Raw genomic sequence first — 21,460 nt, 5'->3', positions numbered from 1 at the left:
GTCAGTTGTTCGCTTTTACATTTGAAAATGATTAACGGTAACATTCGGCTCCGCAAGGTTTTAAAATACTAGTAAATGTTGGATGATTGCTTCTACAATTAGAAATGAATAACTGTAACTTTCGGCTCTTTGCAATTCCAAAACAAATGTCGGATGTTTATAAATGTCTGCAAATGCTCCCACTTTATCATTTCAAATGTAAGTTTTTGACCACCTAAATAGGCATCAACTTTTATAATAATCTATAAACCTATTTGCTAAATCTTAGAACTCAGAATAGCGGTAAGATGATTGAATTTTCTATTCATTTATTTTAGACATGGGTATCTGTATCTCTTCAGTAATACTTAATATTGATATTTTTCTATGTTTAGTATAAGGAATTATTTAGTTTTTCTTATGTTTTTTTCATTTTTTTTCTGGCCACCAAAAAATAAAAATCAATGATTTTGGTGGCCCGATCGGGCCACCAAAAATTAAAGTTAGTGTGGAGCCCTGCTTTAAGGCCATGAATGGCCTTTATCCGGTGGAACAAACACTTTTGCTAAAACAATAAAGGAAAAACAAACGAAATCGAAAAATGAATACCACTAGAACGCCCAACACACACACACACACACACACACACACACACACACACATACACACACATACACACACGCACACTATACAAAACGCTCCGCGGCCCCTGGTTACTAATAGCAATCACTTCAATTCAATTCACTTCAGGGTTTTATCCGACACTATACATCACCGACAACTGATGAAGAATCAAGGAAGAAAATTGCCTCTCACGGTCGTGGTCCGTATGTAGACCTCTATGCTGGAACACGTGCGTGTGTGTGTGTGTGTGTGTGTGCTCATTTTATGTCTTCTGTTAAAATATCTTAAGGCACATTCTCCTTTTTTCCCCTTTCTTTTTTTATGGGGGAGGGGGTGGGGACACCTTAGGTGAATTAATGTTCCGTCTCTAACGGCACAATTTCCAGTGGAATGTATCATCAAATTACAAATAGCAACAACAACAACAAACAATGATAGCCCGACTAATCAGGATTGTATTCCGATAACGATGAAAAAAAAAACCACACACGAATCAACTTTAGCTGTCAGCGGGGGGGGGGGGGGGGGGGGGGGGGGAAGGTTGAAGGAGGATGGGGAGAATGTGGAATCCAACGCAACCGATGGCTATGAATGGAAATGCTATGGATCAATGTCTCACAACGGTAAGTTATTCACTTGATCGCATCATCATCTCCCGGCATCATCCCTTTCGTTCTGGTGATTAAATGCAAAATGATGATGTTGATGATGATGATGATAATGATAATAATGATAATAATAATAATGATAATAATAATAATTATAATAATGATAATAATAATGATACTACTAATAATAATGATAATAATAATAATGATAACAATGATAATGATAGCAACAATGATAACAATACAAATAATAATGATATTGATAATGGTAATGATGATGGCATAGCAATAATATTTGTAATCAAATCAAATCCATCAAGATAGTCATAAGAGATTATCTTAATGGACCCTGAGGAGTCTCATGCATCCATTACGTTCTGGAGTCAAACTCTTGCCAGAGAACAGAATGGATCATGGTTCAGAAATTCTGAGCTCAGAAGATTTGGTGATATAAATGATCATTACATTTTAGATGTAAAGATACTTTATCTGCTAAGTTTGTGCATAGAAATCTGAAACAATAAGACACACGAAGACTGCAATGTCACGTTACTGTGCCATGTACAATTCGTTCATATAGGAACGTACATTTGAATAGTGACAATATTTGATGTTTTTTGTTAATTTGTTTCACCGCATTTTATGTGCATTCGGGGTAGATCAAAGCGCTTTAAAATTATCCAACTGAATGTGAAAGCATACGCTTGAATAAGCTGATTGATCTTTTGTGTAGAGTACAGCGCATCAAGTCACATCAATATATTTTGCATCAAGACGCCGATCGCGAGTGAATAAGTTTCCATGAAAACCAATTTCTTTATTCATACAATACCAAGACTTTTTGTACCAAACAGTTTCCCTCTAAGTAAATGAAAAAACAAGACAAAAAAATTGTATTCGAGTTACTTCTGATAGAAAATAAGTGCTTGTAAGGGTTTGTAAGTGCATGCGTCTGGCTTTATTCACCATTAGACATTAGACGTCGTCTATCACTATGAATACGTCCTCAAATAATGATCTAAAAGAAATCGTTAGCGAACCATTCATCTAAAGCGAATTGATCTCGTACCACACAGGGAAGTGCTTCTTATCAAATTTACAATGATTTATACATTCTTTGCAGTTTTATTACAGTCTCTATCTTTTTGTTTGTTCGTACTATACCTCTTACCCAAATTTTCAAATCCTGGTAATCTGTGCATCTCTAAATCCCCACAAAATGTCACTGACTGTTTCAAGAAAAGTTCTGTCACGTGATTGATCAATGGAGCCTGTATCTACTGTAAAAGCTGAGATGTTTCCCATTCCGCGGTGTAGCAGTGTAATACCTCATACTAGGGTACCATATTCACTAACAAGGAGCCAATGTGTCATATACGTGGTGCTGAAACTCGAAAATTTCATTCGGTAAGCAGTGCACATTCTTATTTGTAGCACATTGTATCTAGATTGTACTTCGTCACTTCTAGACCTTTCTTCGTGTTTTCCACTATCAAGAATAGTTGTAGACGACGAAAAACGGCTCGCGTCTTTTGGTGAACACAAGCATTAGAACGAATGTTATGATTGCAGTAAAAGGTAACTTTAGATATACTCGAGTGATGTTTAGCAATCTAACAAATCGTTGTATTGAAAGGCATATCTTTACAGTTTAAGCAAATATCCTATTGTATTAATTTATCATTCAATTCTTTTCATTTCTTCGGCGGATAGGGACATACATAATAATATGCGTGGTGTGCTCTGAGCGTCATTGTAATTCATCAGCAATATTTTTCTTAAGTATAAGAGGTTTTGTGTGAATGTGTATAGTTTCTCGCTCCTTTGAAAATGTGTAAATGCATAATTGTAATGTGTAAAAAATATATATCAAAGAACATGTCGGGATATAAAGATATTATACGCTTGTTCGAGTAAGTCATTCTTGAATATTTAGTCAATACAAATAAACTTAAGAGAAAAAATACTTGTAGATGTTAGCAACATTCCGCAGGTCTTCTCTGCTTCCGTAGATTAGGGATGGAATGATATTGATCACCACTGATGCTCAAATCTTGCGTTTATTTTCTCGAAGATAATCATTCCACTTTGTACTGAAATCCATCTAGATTCAACAGAACCTTGGAAGTGGCAGAATTCATCATGGCCGACAGAAGATCGAACATCTTCTTCGAAAACATTTCAACCACGGCTGTGCTCTTATTTGAGCCAGCATTCCCCAAGTTGTTTTCCTCCAACGAGCTCCTGTTCGTGTCAGCCGCGTTCTCCACAATATCCCTCTGCGGCATCGTGGGAAACTTTCTTGTTGCACTTGCCGTGGTCGTTTCTCCCCAACTGAAGACGAAAACGAATGTTTTCGTTGTCAGCCTCAGCATCAACGACCTACTGTCATGTTCGACACTACCGTTCCAGGCCCTCGTAACGCTGAGAGGTAAAGTTCTCCCGAATTGGGTTTGCCAGATAATTGGGGGTACAATGATGTCTTCGATAGGAACAAGCGCTCTTACTCTGTCGATGATCGCGATCAATCGCTGGTTTCTGATCACGAAAGCTCGGCATGTGTATGCTAGAGTGTACAGCAGAGAAAACGTCTTTGTGATGATTCTCGTCGTTTGGTTCTACAGCATCTTTACGTGTGTGACTGTGCCTTACTTCGGGCCTGGAAAGATTGGATACACTACTCCACCACTTCTATGTGCATTTTACGAAGATGGTACACTTCCTGATTCTTATTCTACGGTGATGGCAACCACGACCTTACTGCCAGCCTTCACAGTAACATCAGCATGTTATATCGACATCTTTCGTTTCGTCCGACACCATCATAGACAACTCTTGTTGATCACGAAAGATACTAGTAAATCGCCCGCATTAGCAACTACCGATCCTCCTAAGCGGGGTGAACAGGATCAAGGGTCCAGTGCACTGACGATTACATCTTTCCGCCAGGGTGATACCGCTGCTGAGAGAATGCGTGTTAAGATCAACAGGCGGGAAATTAAGGTCACCAAAAATCTCTTCGTCATTTTTTGCGCCTTCTTTTGTTGCGTTCTGCCAGCTGCGATTGCCTTCAGCCTGCAGACTGACATAAAGGCTGCCTTCTACTCGGGTGTTCTACTCCTGGTGAATGGATGTGTGAACCCACTCGTTTATGCCTTCAAACACCCGCAATATAAAACAGCATTCAAAGCCATACTTTCGTGTAAGTTAGCACGACTTCAAAGAGATTCAAAGTCGTCTACAAAACAGTCTTAAAGTCATATAAATGTTACAGAAATATGAATTCAAGTGTTGATGATTTTCTGGTACATGATATTCAGGATAATATAATTAAGAATGGAAAATTCACTTCTATAGGGAACCCGGTTGGTTGATATATGTTGTTTTCTCGATGTAAGTTAGTGAAACATCTTTGAGACAGAGTACAAAGTCATGATTTCAGTTCATTTATAAAAGATTTACCGTTATACTCTATAGGATAGACTCAAACTGATAGTATGTATAGTCAATGGGGTACATCTCTGTTTCACCAGACATATACAAATTTTTACATCTGTAAACTGAGTTATCACAATGATTGAAGGCAGTTCACGAAGTTATGCAATATTTCTGGAATTAAATATATGAAATAATCATATTGCATATGATATTGATATACCTCGATCTATATTCATATTTACAGTTTAACAAGAATTTAACCAAGAAATATGATTATTAATTAACGTAAGATGAACGGAAGTCCACTTGCCTCCTGAAGAAGGCAGGGATCTTTGATGTCTATAAACATGTCAAGTGTATAGTGTGCTAGAAAATTATAATAACGTTGGATCCTCTCTGTTGTATAATTTGTTATAGGCATATCGTTGCTTATACTGTGACATGACGAATCTTCTTATAACGACAATGGTACATGGATTTAACCAAAACTTCACAAAATTAATAACTTTAAACATGTCCGATTTCACTCAAACATTATGCTGCTGTATACAATATGCTAGTAATTATTAACTGCATTCACTGAATCCACATACTGTAAAGCAAATAAAACCCCCAAAACAAAACAAAGCATGCAATTTATGCGCATTGGAGCCGACGACCTTTTCGGGGCATGAAATTTTCGCAAATTGCCACCGGCATTCGTACTATATAATTATGCATGTGTAGTGTAGACGAGAACTTTCGTGTGCATTTTAATTTCGAGAACCTTGGCTCGGCGAAAATTTCGTGCATGGGATAATTTCTGGTCTTACAGCATATAACACGTTCATATTTTGGGGGTAAATTTCCCTTTTATGGAATGATTGAAATGATCATCAACACTGTCGGTGATCGCATCATTCTCTGGTTTCTAACTCTTAACATTAATTAGGTCCTAAGTAAGAGTCAACACGACAGACGAATCCCTTACATTTCTCTCCGTAACTTTTACATTTTTTTTTTCGAGTTATCTATTAGATTTTTATACTTTTGGGTTATTTTTGCACTTCGTGCTTGGAAGATTCGACCTCACTTACTAGTCCATCACATCTGTGTGTTTCATGAAACCTGTATGTTAACCAGTTCATGTAAACCATCTGTCCTGATGTGCTACATTTTGCATTACGTATATATTCAGCATTTAGAACCACGCACCGATAGAAAGATAAGTTTCGTGATTTCTGCCCGTAGAGATGATTGTAGGCAGTACGTTTCGTCTAATTCCGTTTCATTCCAATAAAGTAGGTATAACATATCCATACATAGAAACTTTTATTTTGTAAAAGCAAATCTCAGAGATTATCTTTCACTTTGTATTTTGCGTATTGTGCATCTTTGCTCCTTTGTGAGTGCATGATGTGTGTTAATTACACTCAATATTTGTTCAAAATAAAGATACTGTAAGTTAGTATAAGGTAAAAGAATTTCCAGAATATGCAATTGTGCGTATACTACATAATTATGTGTGTGTGTGTACTTGTGTATGACAGTACATATTAATGTCTGTGTATACGTGCACTACAAAATTGATATTATATAGGCGCTGTATATTTGGAGTCCTATGTGTCCTATGTATGGGAAGAGATCACGTGGACGACAGCGACTCACTTTCCTTTCTGCAATGGCTGGATTAGTCGGCGAGAGAGGATCTACATTGCTGCATTCGTGCGACGATAGAGGGAGATGGCGGAAACATACTGCATCAGTGATCGCCAACGGGCAGTGACGTCCATGGCAGAACGGAATAATAATGTATACCATTCAATAATTTGAATGAAATCAAATAAAAATCACGGGGAATGTGTTTGTGCTATATTGAATAGTGTTGTATTACACCATGTGACCTGTTACAATCCTATCTAGCCGGCAGCTCGGCTATAATCATTTTGGTAGGCCCTAGTTCAAAAGTTCAAATACATTTATTCTATTCCGATCATATCAATCGCAAAGACTATTCTATATGGAATATGATAGCTATATACAGAGATCTGATGATGAGGACATAGCCCGAGAAGTTACACTGTATATAGTATATACCAGGTAACTTGTGTTGGGATGCCCTGATATATACAGTAAATCAGTTTGAATTCAATTGACGCAAAAATTATTTACAAACACATGCCCACAAACCCTCAAAAAGAAGAAAAATAAGCATGGTACGGGTTCACAGACATTGCAATGCAAGAAAAAATGTACATGACTGTATGCTGGTTTATCAACTCTTCCGGGCCCTGTTTTATAAATTGATTACATAGTTGTTGTTAATCTATTTTCAGATAAGTCTATGGCAGCCTGTGTGGTAAGGAAGCTTATATAATCAACTATAGGTCTATATCTTTTGATAAAACGGGGCCCTGGACCAACAATTCTGGCAGATATTACTTTCTACAGTGTATTGATAACAGGTATTTCTTAGATCTGCTTTTAAATACACTCATAGATGAGGCACTGATGTGCAAGTGAGTTCCACAGTTTTTGGTCCAGTAAAAGGAATGTTGCGATATGACATTGATCCATGCAGAATGTGTAGACAAGCCGATGCTTGTGTGCTGTAATTATGGAAACTCTTAGTGAGGGGGAAAGGTCTCTAAAAACAGGATGGCATGGTTTTGTTAAATAGTTTTGAACACAAAAGCACCTTGTTGAAAAAATAATATTATATCATGGATTGACATAAGTTTCATTTCATGATAATATTTTTCAGAATTATTTCAAGGGGATGCACCAACTTTTATTCGAACAAACTTATTTTGAAGACATTTTTTTTTTTTGAAGGTGCGACTGGCATGTGTTTGCCCATATCAAATTGCAGGAAGAGAAATAGGGGAGGATGAATGTAGAATACAACATTCGCAAGATATTTTTACACAAAATGTGCTGGAGTCTACAAAAAGTACATGTATAGGTCTACCAATGTTTTTTTTTTAATACCTTTTCTCAACTTCCCTTATGTGATACTTCCAACTTTATTTTGAGTCTACATATGCCTAAGACCCAAGAAACTTGGTGTATATTCGGTTAGTTACTCTGCATAGTTTCCCTTTTATTTCGGAACTCCGCACTCTAGAAGAACGTAAACCTTGAATGAAACTTTAATAGCGTCATAGCATGGCTCAAAACGAGTCATTCACCAACAACATTTCGAGCCACTCGTGCTAATGCCACCCGAAATAAAAAAGAATTAAACAACAACAACAGTATCCCAATGCGAAGCCTCGCGTTTTTTTCGCTGTTCTCCATTCTCGCTGCACTATCAACGTAGTGCCTACGTAAAAACGGAAGCAAAGTGCAGTCATCTCATATGCCCTTGCGACTCAGTAAACATGGCTTCCGACACTGAGGTAAAGTAATTTTCCGTGAAATTTCATCACTTTCAGTTGATTTGTGATAGATATTAGAATTCAGTTATCATTGCACATTACGATATTATATCTGCTATTATTGTGATTGTTTTCCGTCGTTTATACGAGATTTGGCTACTTACAGCAAACTGCAGTACACGGCACCGCTGTCCCTCGTTGCCGCTGCTATGACATGTAGTCCTGCTGGAGCGGCAACTGTGCAGTTGTGACGCCTGAGACCTCGGCGCAGTGAGGGCACAAAGCCCCACTAACACCTGCCCTGCGCCTGCGATATGGATTTGCATGCAATGTGTGTAGGATAGTGCAAGTTACATGTTACAGACTATGTGTGGCAGGCAGGCTTTTTACACATTTTAATCGTTAATATTTAGCGTTATTGTCATTCATGTCTTAATTTTGTTTGCCAGCAATTGTCCCTTGTGACATATCAATCATGATAAAAAACCAGGTCCGGTCCAAAACTCAGTCTGGCTGATCCTGCTGATCCTGTTCCCCCCCCCCCCCTTTTTTTTTCAGTCAAGCTGTCAAGTGGTCTTGTCACTGCTTGTGTGAGGATGGTCTACATGTAGACAAATGCCTAGTCTGTCTACCTCTCTAAATTGTTTTTAGAATGTAAAATCATGTTATAGGATTGAAGTACAAATGCCTAATTTGAATAGATCTAGGTGTTAGTACTGTTACAGTGAAATACTGTACTAAATAAATAGTAGGCATACATAGTGTACAGCAGTACCTAATGCCACTATGGGATGGGTAAATTCGGCCCCCAGGGCGCGCATTACAAGTTGCCGAGCTTACCAGTGTGATAGGCTGAGCTTACCCATTTGATGGTACTCGTGGTAGAAGTGTCCAGGTAGTATTAGTATCACTAGACTAGATTTCTAATCTACACTGTAGACTTCTCTTAACCCACACCATTCTATGTGTACACTACAATATGCTGATAAGTTTTCATAAATTTGTATGATAACTCTTGCCAGTATTGTTCCTTTAACCTGTTGAGGATGAGTCCCGAGTGTACTCGGGCAGGTGCCTATACTATGGGAAATCTGTGTTGTAGCAAAATCAGTCTATCCTCAACAGGTTAATCAAGCAATGTTACATATCAGTGGCGGATCCAGAGGGGGGGCGCAACCGGCGCAGGCCCCCCCTTTATTTTTCGTAAAAAACAAAAGAAATAAAAAGAAAAACAATGAAATGAAACCCGGAAGTAGCACCAGAAATATTAGTCACGCCCCCCCTTTACAGAATTCCTGGATCCCGCCCCTGCATACAGTATGAGTACCGGTATTACAATTTCCCAAGACTACTCTCTTGAATACCATATCAAAAGCATTTGAAGCTCAGAATTCTCAAAAAAAGGTAACATTACTGGTATTTTATAAATTCATATATATGGACCACATTTGCTGCTCCAAATCTCTGGAATAAAATCCTGCCACACATTTTCCATTTCGATTTGTTCACCTTCCACTAACAACATTTAAGTCAAAATTAACCCTCATATCTTCCATGTCCAGACAGACTTGTAATGAAAATAATATTGAAGTTCTATGTACTATTAAGTAAATATGTAAAGTAGTGTTGAAGCATCAACACCAGCCGTGCTTGTTCTTGTGTTCTTTAAAGTACGAAAGATATTTAGTACTGTAAAAGTGGATATTTTAGCGCAACTAATTTTTCGCGCTTGGCCGGGTAAGAAGAGTTTTGCATGTTTTTAATTCCGCGTAATCAAGACGTCAACTACTGAAACATATGGCACGCAAAAATATTCGCGTGTTTTTATTTTCACGCCAGCTTCTGGTTGTGCGAAATGCGCGAAAATTTCAACAACGCTAAATTTCCACTTTTACAGTAGTTGTGCAAAGTGATTGACTCTAAACATGATGTGAGCAATTGCAGCTTTCCCATTGCCCTTTCTACTTCTTCATTCATGATTAATGTCATTTGTTGTATAGGATCTTGAACTGGAATCCCTGAGATCTGCTGTATTGGCATCTTTGAAATCGGTAAGTGTCTTTAAAACATCAATGTAGTGTTGACTGCATTACATAAAATGCCTGTATTATTAAGGATATGCATTCAAATGTGCAGCACAAACAAGTGTGTTAGTTTTATTCTATTTCATTTATTCTTCATGCAGTTGTGTAAAATGTATGCTGATTAAGTGCCCAGTATCACTAATCAGTTGAAAATACCCTGTTGGTGTATTAATACCAAAAATGTGTCCATATCATTGAGCAATGTCATATTGGAATATACAATTGTATTTGTGTGGTTCACATGTCCTGATGGGCCAACTCATTTTCATTACAAGACTACCCAAATGTATCAATTTGTACTGTTTGTAGAACTTGCCGTACTTTGTTATAAAGATTTTCATTTTTTCAAACTGGAGGGGCAAGAGTTCTATTGCCAACAAGATGTTGGTTTCTCTTGTAAAGTGAGAGCCGTGCATGTACAGGTGTATACTCATTTTACCAGTGGATTTGTGCTAAGAGGATCTCCTACAATAAAATTGTATGTATCCGACATGTTTTTACAAGCATGCAGTGTAGCAGTGATGTACATCCAAGGCCCTACGGTGGAAAATTGAAGATTGAGAGAATTTTGCTACCATCATGTGTCAAAAGCATCAAGTGTGCCACCCAAGTGTGCTTACACTTGAAATTCCCAGTAACTTTGCATTTGTGCAAATTATTCCAAACAATACATGTATGTTCGGTTGTGCTGATTGTCGAACAAAGCATCTTGTTTAATGACCTTCTTTACTAATCTAATTTTTAAGGACTCCGAGTCACATGTACTTATTTTTGTTTCTTTTTGTAAACTCATAGTATGTTCGTCTTTTGGCACAAACTAGTGAATTATCGTTCATTTGAGATCACAGGGTGTTCACAACTTCGCTGCACTCAAATTATCAGACAATTTTATCATGTTTGTATTGTGTTTGATGAAAGTATGCAGTAAAGTCAAGTATACATATTTTCCATGTTATGTTGTGTGTTTGAATCAATCATTCTAAAATGCACTGAGTGTGCATGTGCTTCCTGTGGTTTGTTGTTGGTATGTTGTTTCTACAGTACATGTATCAGCCCCAAGCTGGCTTTTAAAGGCCCTTGTCAATCATCCAATTCTAAGTTTAACTTCTTGTTTTGTTTATATTGCAAATAATTGTTAGTGTACAGTTGTACCTTCCAAGAAAGAAAAGATGTTGGACATTCAACAAGTTAGCAATTATATGGAACCTTCCATTGTCGGATTTGTTCTTACTATGAATTCAATCATGGTAAGCTTCGGTTTTCATACATGCGAGGATTGAAGATTTCAAAGAGCCTGACAAGACATTGCCACATGACTGATGAGTATTTGAATGTGTTAACCCATCTAATGTGTTAACCCATCCTTTCAATTTGCCGATGCGATCTTAGAAACCCAGCGGTGCGGGTGATAAAGCAGACTCTACAGCATATCCCAAGGTAGAGGATGAGGAAGAAGAGGAGGAGGACTTGCTTGCTCTCCGTCTGGCTGCCCTGAAGAGTAAACGAGAGGGTGGCTCCACCAGTGTGAGTCATGTACGTCCTGTCCAAAATTCTTTACTGGTTTCTGAAACATTAAAGGCATAATTTACCATTTGCAGTTGAAACCCAAACCCAGCATTGTAGTGCTTTAAAATACTTCCAAAATGTGAGTTTAGGATAGAAACAAGTACTGTAAAAATTTGAATCCGTATAATCAATGTTAAGTATTGTTAGCTACACAAAATGTCAACAATAGTTATAATAAAAATGCTACCAGACTAAACGGTCCACAGTTATGGTTTGATGAGAAAAATACTTATATATATCTCCTTGTATTTTATGCTTTATTTAAAATATCTTATATGGTAGGATGTTTTGTGATACAACAGACCTACACATATTCATATGCATCAAATGTGATATCTTGAACATTTTTTGAAATCACTGTTCCCAAAGATAAACAGGACCTTTAAAGAAGGAAGAAAGGGAATCTCTGTGGCACAGTTTTATACCCCAACTTACTTGTACCGTATGTCCCCAAAAAATTACAACGGGACCCTCTACTTAAAACTATTGAGTCAATCCAAATACAAGGATATGAAACTAAATAACTTATTACCCACATCTTAGAGAAAACCCCATCCGATTTGGTTCAGTGGTCAAAGAGAAATGAGGATTTTTGTAGAGCATGTCAGGAATCCCTTCCCTCCAAGTTCTCTCCATTGTGATCACACATTAATATGCAGTTCCAAGAGCATCCAGTTGCTAGACTTGGAAGAATCAGACCCATGACATGCTTTACAACGATCCTCATTTCTCTGTGACCACTTAACCAAATTGAATGGGGTTTTCTGTGAAAGATAGCTTTAAGATGTTATATCTTAAGATGCTGAAATACCATTCAGACAGTTTAATCATATTGGAAGTTATCAATGTAAAAATCTGATTGTATTTTTTTTTTTTTTTTTTGGGGGGGGGGGGGACATACTGTATGTAGCAAATCAAGTGAAGTGATTTCAGTTGTGTATTGTAGTGAATCCTGGCTTTTTAAGAGTAATGATGCTGACCTCAACCCATCCAAACAGAAAATCCATCACCTTGTACTTACATCATTGGCCGTATTCTTGTTACAATTAGCACTATACTAATGATGCACAGGATAGAGTGTGTTAGTGAAGGTGCGGCGCGCTCGAGAGTATTGACAATGGTGCGACATGCACGAGGCGCAGCCGAGTGCATGTTTGCAACCGTTGTCAATACTCGAGAGTGAGCCGCACCTTCACTAACGCCACGAAATAATCCTGTGCATCATTAGTTTTATAAAATGGGTCGAAAACTAACAGCATTATTCACGTACCTTTGTGGGTCAATACCAGTCAGCTACATGTAGCACTCGCTCAAAAGTCAAGATGTCCGAAGATGTTCGTCCCAAACATTTACGCACGTCGCACTCGGAAATCCCGCACACTCACCTAGTACTGTACGTACGTATAAGAGTATACGTACGCCACGTACTGTTATGCACAAGAAAGGCCGCCGGCTGTTGTGGCAGCCCGCGGCCCGAACTAGAAGTTGTTTACAGGATTGACAGCGCGTATAGTAGCGCGTGACGCACTTGTAACAACTGATTGAGTGCGCACTGCTAGTGTAAAACATTGTGACGTACGTCAGGCCAGGGAGGTGGAAGAGAGACTCTTCTTAGTGCTTACCTGAAGAAAATAATGCACGCACACGTGACTCATTTCAGCGCTTCCAATTGGCTACATTCTTGAACCCATTTTATAAATCATATTATTGCGTGCTAGACAGTAAGTAGCAGTAATTGTGATCTAATCACACAAACAAGATATCCTGTTGAATGACACGCCTTGTATTCTGATACCCAAGCATTCTTTCTACTTTCTTTTGTTTTGATTGTGCTAGAAATTTCTCTAATGTGTTACCCACATTTTACTGCCTTTTTGCAAAGAACTTATCTTTCAGTAATTTTTCTCAATGTTATACAACAAAGTCACAGCATCATTATCAAGATTTTAGTACACAATTAGTTTAGTCAGTTATACTGGAGTATTTTCTCATAATTGAAGGTGAAAAAGCACTGTCTGCCCAGAAATTTTAGCTACTGTGTATACAGGCACATTTTGATTCTTTTCTTTGAATTGGATAAGTTTACAGTAAGTCATTCAAGGTATTGTTAGTATGATCGATGTGATGCAGAGTGCGATATTACTCTGTAGGTTCACTCCATCTTGTCGGGTAACATTGGCAACGATAAAATATCTGGTAGACTGTAGGTGTGAACATTGGCTACCACAGCCATTCCTATCTAGATCTCCCACAGTGCAAGTATCGTCAAACTCTTTTATGTGGCCATGTATTTGTAATGGTCAATTGCTTCATGTACGCACCACAATCTACCCCAGAGAGGTTGTATGTGATACATGATACTCAGTAGCTCATATTCAGTGGCTACCTAAAACTTGTCTCCCATAAACAATATTCTGATCTGATTTGTAGCCACAGACTCCAGACAAAGTCCAGCACGTTGGTGTATATGAATTACTTTTCTGTCTGCAATATTTTCTGCTTCTCACAAAGTGGCCAATTTATGGTCACCCAAATTGTAAGATGGTAGTAAAGAACATCTAAAGCACTTTATTTTTGGATTTAAATATTTGTGTCAGATATTAATCAATATGGTAATACCTCTGTTGTTTTGCCTTCATTTGTAAAGGAGACACAGCTGTGTGATGTCTTTATAATCTTGATATCATTCAACTACTGTGATATAGTGTGTTTTCCCGGCTGTAGTATCCAGCAATGATGGCACATAGTTTTGACCAAAACTGTGAAAAATCGTAACTTCGTAACATATTGTGTGATTTTCCTCAACTGCCACTGATATATTTGACTAAAATTTCTGCAGTCACTAAACCCACATATATATATATGTTTGAAGCAAAATATCCTTTCACATAAAGTGTAAATGAAGGGCCAGTACTTGTGGCAGATACAATGATGGCATGAGAAGTGGAGACATCCCAGTGCACTTAGTCGGTATGCTCTGGTAATGCTTCCCTTGAGTGGTGGCTGTGGGCAGGCTTTAGAAATTCCATGCAATATTGCACCAGTGCTTCGTGGTAGACAGTGGATGGATAGATAGATATCTGCATGTTCATCTGCCTGTCCCTGTATTTTGTTCCAGGTATCAACTCCAGTTTCCGGTTCTCCAGCTCACCAACCTAATCCACAAGTCCAACTTCTACCACAACCCCAACCACCACCATTACCACAACCCCTTCCCAGAAACCGGGTTGAGACTCATGGAAATCTGATCACAATACCACTGCAAGACTTTTCCCAACCTCCCAAGCCACCTGTTAACACTACAACCCGTCTTGGTACTGGGAATAATTCTGATACTGGTGATGTTGCAAAGGAAGAGCGAAGCACGAAGTTTAGCCGCTTTGAGAGCTCAGACTCTGAATCAGATGGTGACTTGGACGATTTCCTTCCAGAATCCGTCAAGAGCGATTCCAGGCACAATTCGGATGATTCTGAAGCAAGTGACAGTGAACGTTCGGCTAGTGCAAACTCAGACAGTGCTGATGAGAACGATAATTCTTCTGAATCAGAAGCAGAAAGTGAGAAGCAGTCTTCTGCAAGTGAAGAGAGTGAAGGAGGAGATGATGACAAAAGTGCCAAAAGTCTTGCTGAGAATCGTGGGGATGTGCCAAGTGAGAGAGGAGATAATGTAAAACAGAGTTCTGGTGAAGAAAACCGGAAGGTGACTGAAAGAACGGATAAACGAGGTGATGCTAATGAAAGCCATAGGCAGAGGACATCAGGCAGTAGGAGACATGATAGGAAGCAAAGATCAGAAGCATCACATCACAGAAGTGATGACAGTTACCATGGAGACAGGAGGCGGGAGAGAAACATGCATGGGATGAGGGACAGGCGAGATGATGGGTACAGGAGAGACCGTGTTAGGGAAAGACAGAGGCATGACCTCCGCAGAGAACTCGAGATGGGCCGCAAAGAGAGACTGCCGTCTCCAGAGTACCGTTCCAAAGATAAGTCTGACCGGCGGAAGAGAGATGAGAGGGAGAAGCCAAGTGTTGATAGCAAGACTTTTGAAGCAAGGCAGCGTAAATTTGCCTCTGGAGCTAGCCTAAACATCAAAGATAGGACCTTAACATTGAAAGCTAGCCAGGACATCAAAGATAGGACCTTAACACCAAAAGATGTCAAGAGGTCAGAAGTAGACAATGGCAGTAGGAGCAAAGATCACGCAGTGTCAGACACCAAGCGAGACAGTGAGCCTAATGGGGAAATAGAGAAAAGTGCACCTGCTCCAGATAGTGAAAGTGATATCTCGCTATCTAGTGAGGAAACTGAGGACGAGACAGACAAGTCTGATCAGGTTGAGGACGATGAAAAGGTTGAGACTTCCCACGCCATGGAAAGTGACTCTGACTCTGAGAGTGAAACATCTCGCTTTAAACACAACTCCACTAGTGACACCAAACCTACCGTAACCCTCCCCGAGTCGCGCCTCATCACTTCCATGAAATTCCCCAAGGAGGGGTATTCAGATGGCCCACCACGGCGGAGACCTAATGGGGGTGACCGCACACGAGAACTAAGAGTGCCATCCAACAGAGACTCACATAGAGGTCGAGATGATCGTGGTTTGGAACGTGAGCGACCACGCCGCGCCCATCTGCCTAGACATCTTGATCGGCAGGAGCGCAGCTCCAGTCGAGATAGACCAAGACTTAGCGAACGTGAACCCCGGAGACATCCGAGAGATGCTGCTGCAAACGATCGTCCAGAGAGGAAGCCTGGAACCGATGTAGATAATCCTGCTGTTGAAAGAAAGCTGCCTTCCAAACATGATTTTGTGTCTGAAAGTTCCGAGTCTGAAAGTGAAGGTGTCAATCAGGGTTTGCGCAGCATTGTTCAGACGGATAAACACAAGGAACAAAGGGATAGTAAACGCTCTCGCGATAAAAGAAATCGATCACAAAAAGAGCAAACTGTGGACTCTGACCGGAGGGACAGGGATCAGAAAAGGGAAAAGAAGTCAAAGCATAGGAGAGACTTGAAGGAGAGGATAGGGAGGAAGAGGGATGAAGAGGACAGGATGGTGTCGGATGATGGCACTGAAGAGACTGTTCCAGAGGTACGCAGAGTGACCCTTGCTGAAGGTAAGCTGTGTCAATGATCTTTCATCCGTTGAGGACAGTCTGATTTTGCTAAAACACGCATTTCCCATAGACACCTGCCCGAGTATACTCGGGACTTGTCTTCAACGTTAAACTTTTGCTCTCTTGTATATTGCAAACGGAACTACATGTACATTTGTATTATGTTTTTGGTGTACACTCATTTCTACTTGCCTGTTTGTATGTGTATGTGGATTACTTGTGTATATCAGACTTCACTGAGATGAGATTGACTGCCAGCAGAGTGAACTGTCATTTAAAGAAAAGTGTTAAATACCTGTTTGTGTTAGTTTTGGGAAGTATAGTTCAAATACATAAGTTTTTTACCACTTAATCAGTGCTAAAATTCATCTTACTACTTTCATAGACAGTAGCATGTGACAATAATATTCTTGTTTGTAACTGATACATGTAGCTGGATAGTTTTATTCTTGAGACCTCTTTGGAGTTTGGTAAGAAAGAGCATAAGTGATATTTCAAATGATACTTAAAACTTTTATTCATGTTATGAGTACATTTCCATTGATTTCCTGAGTATATGAATATTCTGTGTATACATGCGTAGTTCACCAAGTATATTTTTTAATTTGCTGAAGGAAATGTAATTAAATGCAAATGCAACGACATTGCAAATACTGAAAAAAGTATCATCTTCAACATACTTTAGTTCAGAATTTATGGGAGTGATGATTTTTAAAATTTTGAATTTGCCATACTTTTGGAGAAATCCTCAGGAAAACTTATCCACTGATGCTAAAGAGGAGCAAAATCAGGCAGGATGACTGTGTAGTACATTAGATTGTGATAAAAATCATCAGTAGTCATCCAATTTGTTTCTTCAAGTCGTCAGTCGTCACTGACCTACATGTGTATTGACATAAACTTATCTGTTTGTCACACCTCTGACATTTTGCCAGAATTTATCGCAACTGATTGACAAATTCCCTACATCGATGTTCATTAATACATCCTTTGGCAGGATTCAAATCTACAGCCGGTGCTGATTTTAATCCTTAAAGCTTAATTTGAATATATACACAGTCCTGCTCCATGCTATAAGGATTCTAAAAAACCAGCACTGGCCGTTGGGTGGAAGCTTGGTGGTCGAGTGGATAAGATGCCTGTCCAGTGATCAGGAGGTCGTAGGTTAAAATCCTGACCGAGTGTGTATGCCATGGTATTTATCGTGGCTACAACACTGATTAATTTGGTGCTTATTTACAATGTGTGTCGATGTAGGGCAATTTGTCATTCAATGGAGATTAAAAAAACAACTCCATGCAAGAGTTTCATTAATCTACCAGAATTTGTTCAACAATAATGGTTCTATGTCTGAATTAATGACTGCAATGGCTTGTTTTCCCCTGTCGTGTTAGATGACGCCCAGCAGAAGAAAATTTCTGTGATGGACAGACTCGGTGCTACCACATCCCCAGAACGCCTGCGTGGGTCTGTGAAGTCGCGCCTTGGGCCCGTGAAGGTCGACGCATCCAAACCGTCCATGGAACTCGACGCCATCGATCCTGTCGACGACTTTCCGCACCATGACCAGCTTGGCCCCCACGGTGACAACTTGAAAAGGAGACACATTGAGATACATGATGGTGGCGATGAGAGAACCAGAAAGCGCACAAGGCTAAAACACGGTGATGGGAGAGAAAGAGATGCAGGTGAGATGGAGAAGGAAGCGAGAAGCGAGATATTCACCGCTGCTGAGCCCCCGGTGAAGCGCAAACAGCTGAGTAAGTCGTTGCTGAGTCGGCTGAGTGACAGGCCGTCCACTCCCGTGGAGTTGGAGACCCTGGCGGGACGGCTCAGCCCGAGCCTGGAAGAAGAGCAGGAGCGGCGGCGCGTCAAGTCCAGAGATGCGGATCGGCCATCAGCGAGGGACAAGGAGCGTGAACGCAAGACTCGGATGAGGGATGTGTGGTCATCTTCTAAGAGGAAAACGGTTGCCCTGGAGAGGTCAGAGAGGTCACCGGAGCCTGAGCACAGAGGGTCACGGGACAAGGCTTTGGATGAGAAAATCAAGAAGATCATGAAGCAAAATGCAGCCATCCTTCAGAGGCAGCAGGAAATAGAGGAGGAGAAGAAATTATTTTGTAGTGGGAGATAGCCTCTCGAGAGTCTAGTGTACCAAATAAGCCCAGAATATTAAGGATAATCATTTTGTGATTGCAGTGATACTGAATTACAAACACTTGAAGGCACCTTTGACACAGGGATCCTGTGTAATGAGGGTGGTTGAACATCAAATTTTTCTACTGCTGACAATTAAAAAAAAATCCAAAGTGCTAATCAGTGTGATGTAGAATTGTAGAAACAGCTTACATTGTTTTTATGCATCCCAGTACAAAGCATGTGCACAGATACAGTTACATCCATTAAACAAAGCAATCCTGTGCAACTTGTCTATTTCATAAAGAGTCATGAAATGAGTGATACTAATTCAGAGATTACCATAATTTCGAACTTATTCCAAACCCAAACAGATGAAAAGGATAATTTTCATTCCAACATTGTAGGCAATAAATTAAAGTTTCTCTTAAAATCAGTTTCATTTTCAAATTTACTCACAGCTGGTGATTGGAAAAATCCAGAAAAGAGAACAGAAATCTGCTTCTTACATTTACACATCACTTTCGAATTATGACTTATTAACCAAATTCTACTTTAAGCTGTTAATAGGATGATGAAAGTACAGACTTGCGCATACTGAGCATCCTCCAGGCACTCGGCTGGTCAGCAAAATAGATTTTACCCCATTCAGGACGAGCTGATTTTACTTTTTCATCGACACCTGCTCGAATATACTCGGGACTGGTCTTCAACAGATTAAAGTTGGCACTTGATATTAGAATAAGAAGCTGAGAAAGTGAAGTTTAACTACCCAATCATCACCTTGAAAGCTTTAATACATTATTGTCCTCTTTTTCTGTGAATGCTTTGCTGTCATCCCTTTTTAATCAGCTCTTGTCACTTTATAGAATGATGCATTGCAATGGCCTTATTTCAAGATGGGCCCATCTTTATGTATAGGAATCCTCACAATACATATTCAGTATATGCTATTGTACTACCTTTCAGCCAGTTACTGCTAAATTAAGAAGTTACAATCTACCTGTTCTACAAATCAGGGGAATACATAATGGTAGGAAAATGTTTGTATACAACTGTGTTTAGATAAATTGATGTACAGTGTATTTGCCAATGTGCAATACAGTGAAACAACTTTGTGGCTTGCTAACCTACAGGTTTGGTTGATTACAGATGTGTGAACTGCCTTATAACAAGACAACACACACACACACACACACACACACACACACACACACACACACATACTCAGTGGCGGATCCAGATGGGGGCGCAACTGGCGCACGCACCCCTTTATTTTTCGTTAAAAACAAAAGAAATAAAAAGAAAAAAAATGAAATGAAACCCGGAAGTGGCACCAGAAATATTAGTTGCAATGCACAGACTCACATAAAATCTGATAAGATGTACTGAATGCTGTTTAGGGGACCAAGCAGTGACTGAACTGATCTACATGTGTAACAATGAGAAAGAATACAGGCTGCATTTCACCACAGTCCCTCTCTTATACTTTGATGTTTGCTAAGTTACCCACAGTAATGCATTGACATTCAGTGTAAGTGCACATGGATTTATGGAACTGCCTCTTTTGGATGTCGTCTTTGTTCCAGGGCTGCAAAAACTGATAATGACAATCAAGCTTGGAAAGTGGAATTCTGATACTAGTGTACAGGAAATTAAAAGGGATTGATTATGGTGAAATGGCACAGGGGATATCAAAACTTACCCTCTTGAACATCAGTATAATTATGTGTGGCATTCCTTTGCTGAAGATTAGAGAGGTTTTAGTATATATCGTTATTTTTGACTTATCGTTATTCATATTTGTTTTGTCATTTTAGTATATATTCAATGTGACACAAGTGTGAGACATGAATGACATTCCAGTAATATTGCACATGGATTTGTTGCATGTAAGTGGCACATGCTGTATAATATATGTACTTATTATACCCCAGCCAAACAGAGTTTGAAGGGTTTCTTTTAGGAATCAGAATATGGTAAGTCGCGCGTCCTTGAAACGCTGCTGCTACGATGTTTCTGATTTAAACCGATCCCTCTCTGGTTTTGCCGTTCTCCGCCGCTGTCCGCCGATCTGATAGATTGAGATAGATTGGGGTCCAGATGGTTATACTAGTGGAACAGGGGCTTAAAGTTGAGATGCATACCCTGGTATTTCAATGGTAGGAGAATTGTGCTGCCATGGTAACATCACATTATGGCCCCAAAATGAGGTACATGAAAAAGGCTTGTAACTACTTGTACTTCTCCAGTTTTTCAGCAATTCACAAGAAATTTGGCACACATGAAAAACTCAAAGTAAAGTTGTACAAAAAACATATTTTTCTTGAGTACATGTACATGTATTTGAAATTGCCTTGACATGCTAACAATGCATTTTTACCCCCAAATCAGGAAAAAGCCTTACCGATTGAAATTATTCTTCAGTTTTTTTACACATGTCAAAAGAAATTTGGGGCATTAATCATCTTCAGTGATATTTCAAATTTTGATATGGTTCACATATCAAATTAAAACAAGAGGAAACTTCTCTAGGTCGA

General features: G+C 39.3%; 1 protein-coding gene across 1 annotated transcript; it reads left to right on the top strand.

The window, feature by feature from the left end:
- Nucleotides 1-3,353: 3,353 nt before the first annotated feature.
- On the top strand, nucleotides 3,354-18,918 carry LOC139729664 (uncharacterized). Its single transcript, XM_071640591.1, has 5 exons — nucleotides 3,354-3,642; nucleotides 4,270-4,334; nucleotides 11,482-11,625; nucleotides 14,777-16,784; nucleotides 18,179-18,918. Exons 1-5 carry the CDS (start codon nucleotides 3,354-3,356, stop codon nucleotides 18,916-18,918), a joined length of 3,246 nt encoding a protein of 1,081 aa, XP_071496692.1.
- Nucleotides 18,919-21,460: the final 2,542 nt, after the last annotated feature.

The sequence above is a fragment of the Diadema antillarum genome, unplaced genomic scaffold, assembly GCF_040938485.1.
Source record: "Diadema antillarum isolate AM-2024a unplaced genomic scaffold, OU_Dant_1.0 seq00000248_RagTag, whole genome shotgun sequence".
NCBI lineage: Eukaryota > Metazoa > Echinodermata > Echinoidea > Diadematoida > Diadematidae > Diadema > Diadema antillarum.
Note: the sequence above shows the minus strand (reverse complement) of the source record. Positions and strands in the feature narration are given on the sequence as shown.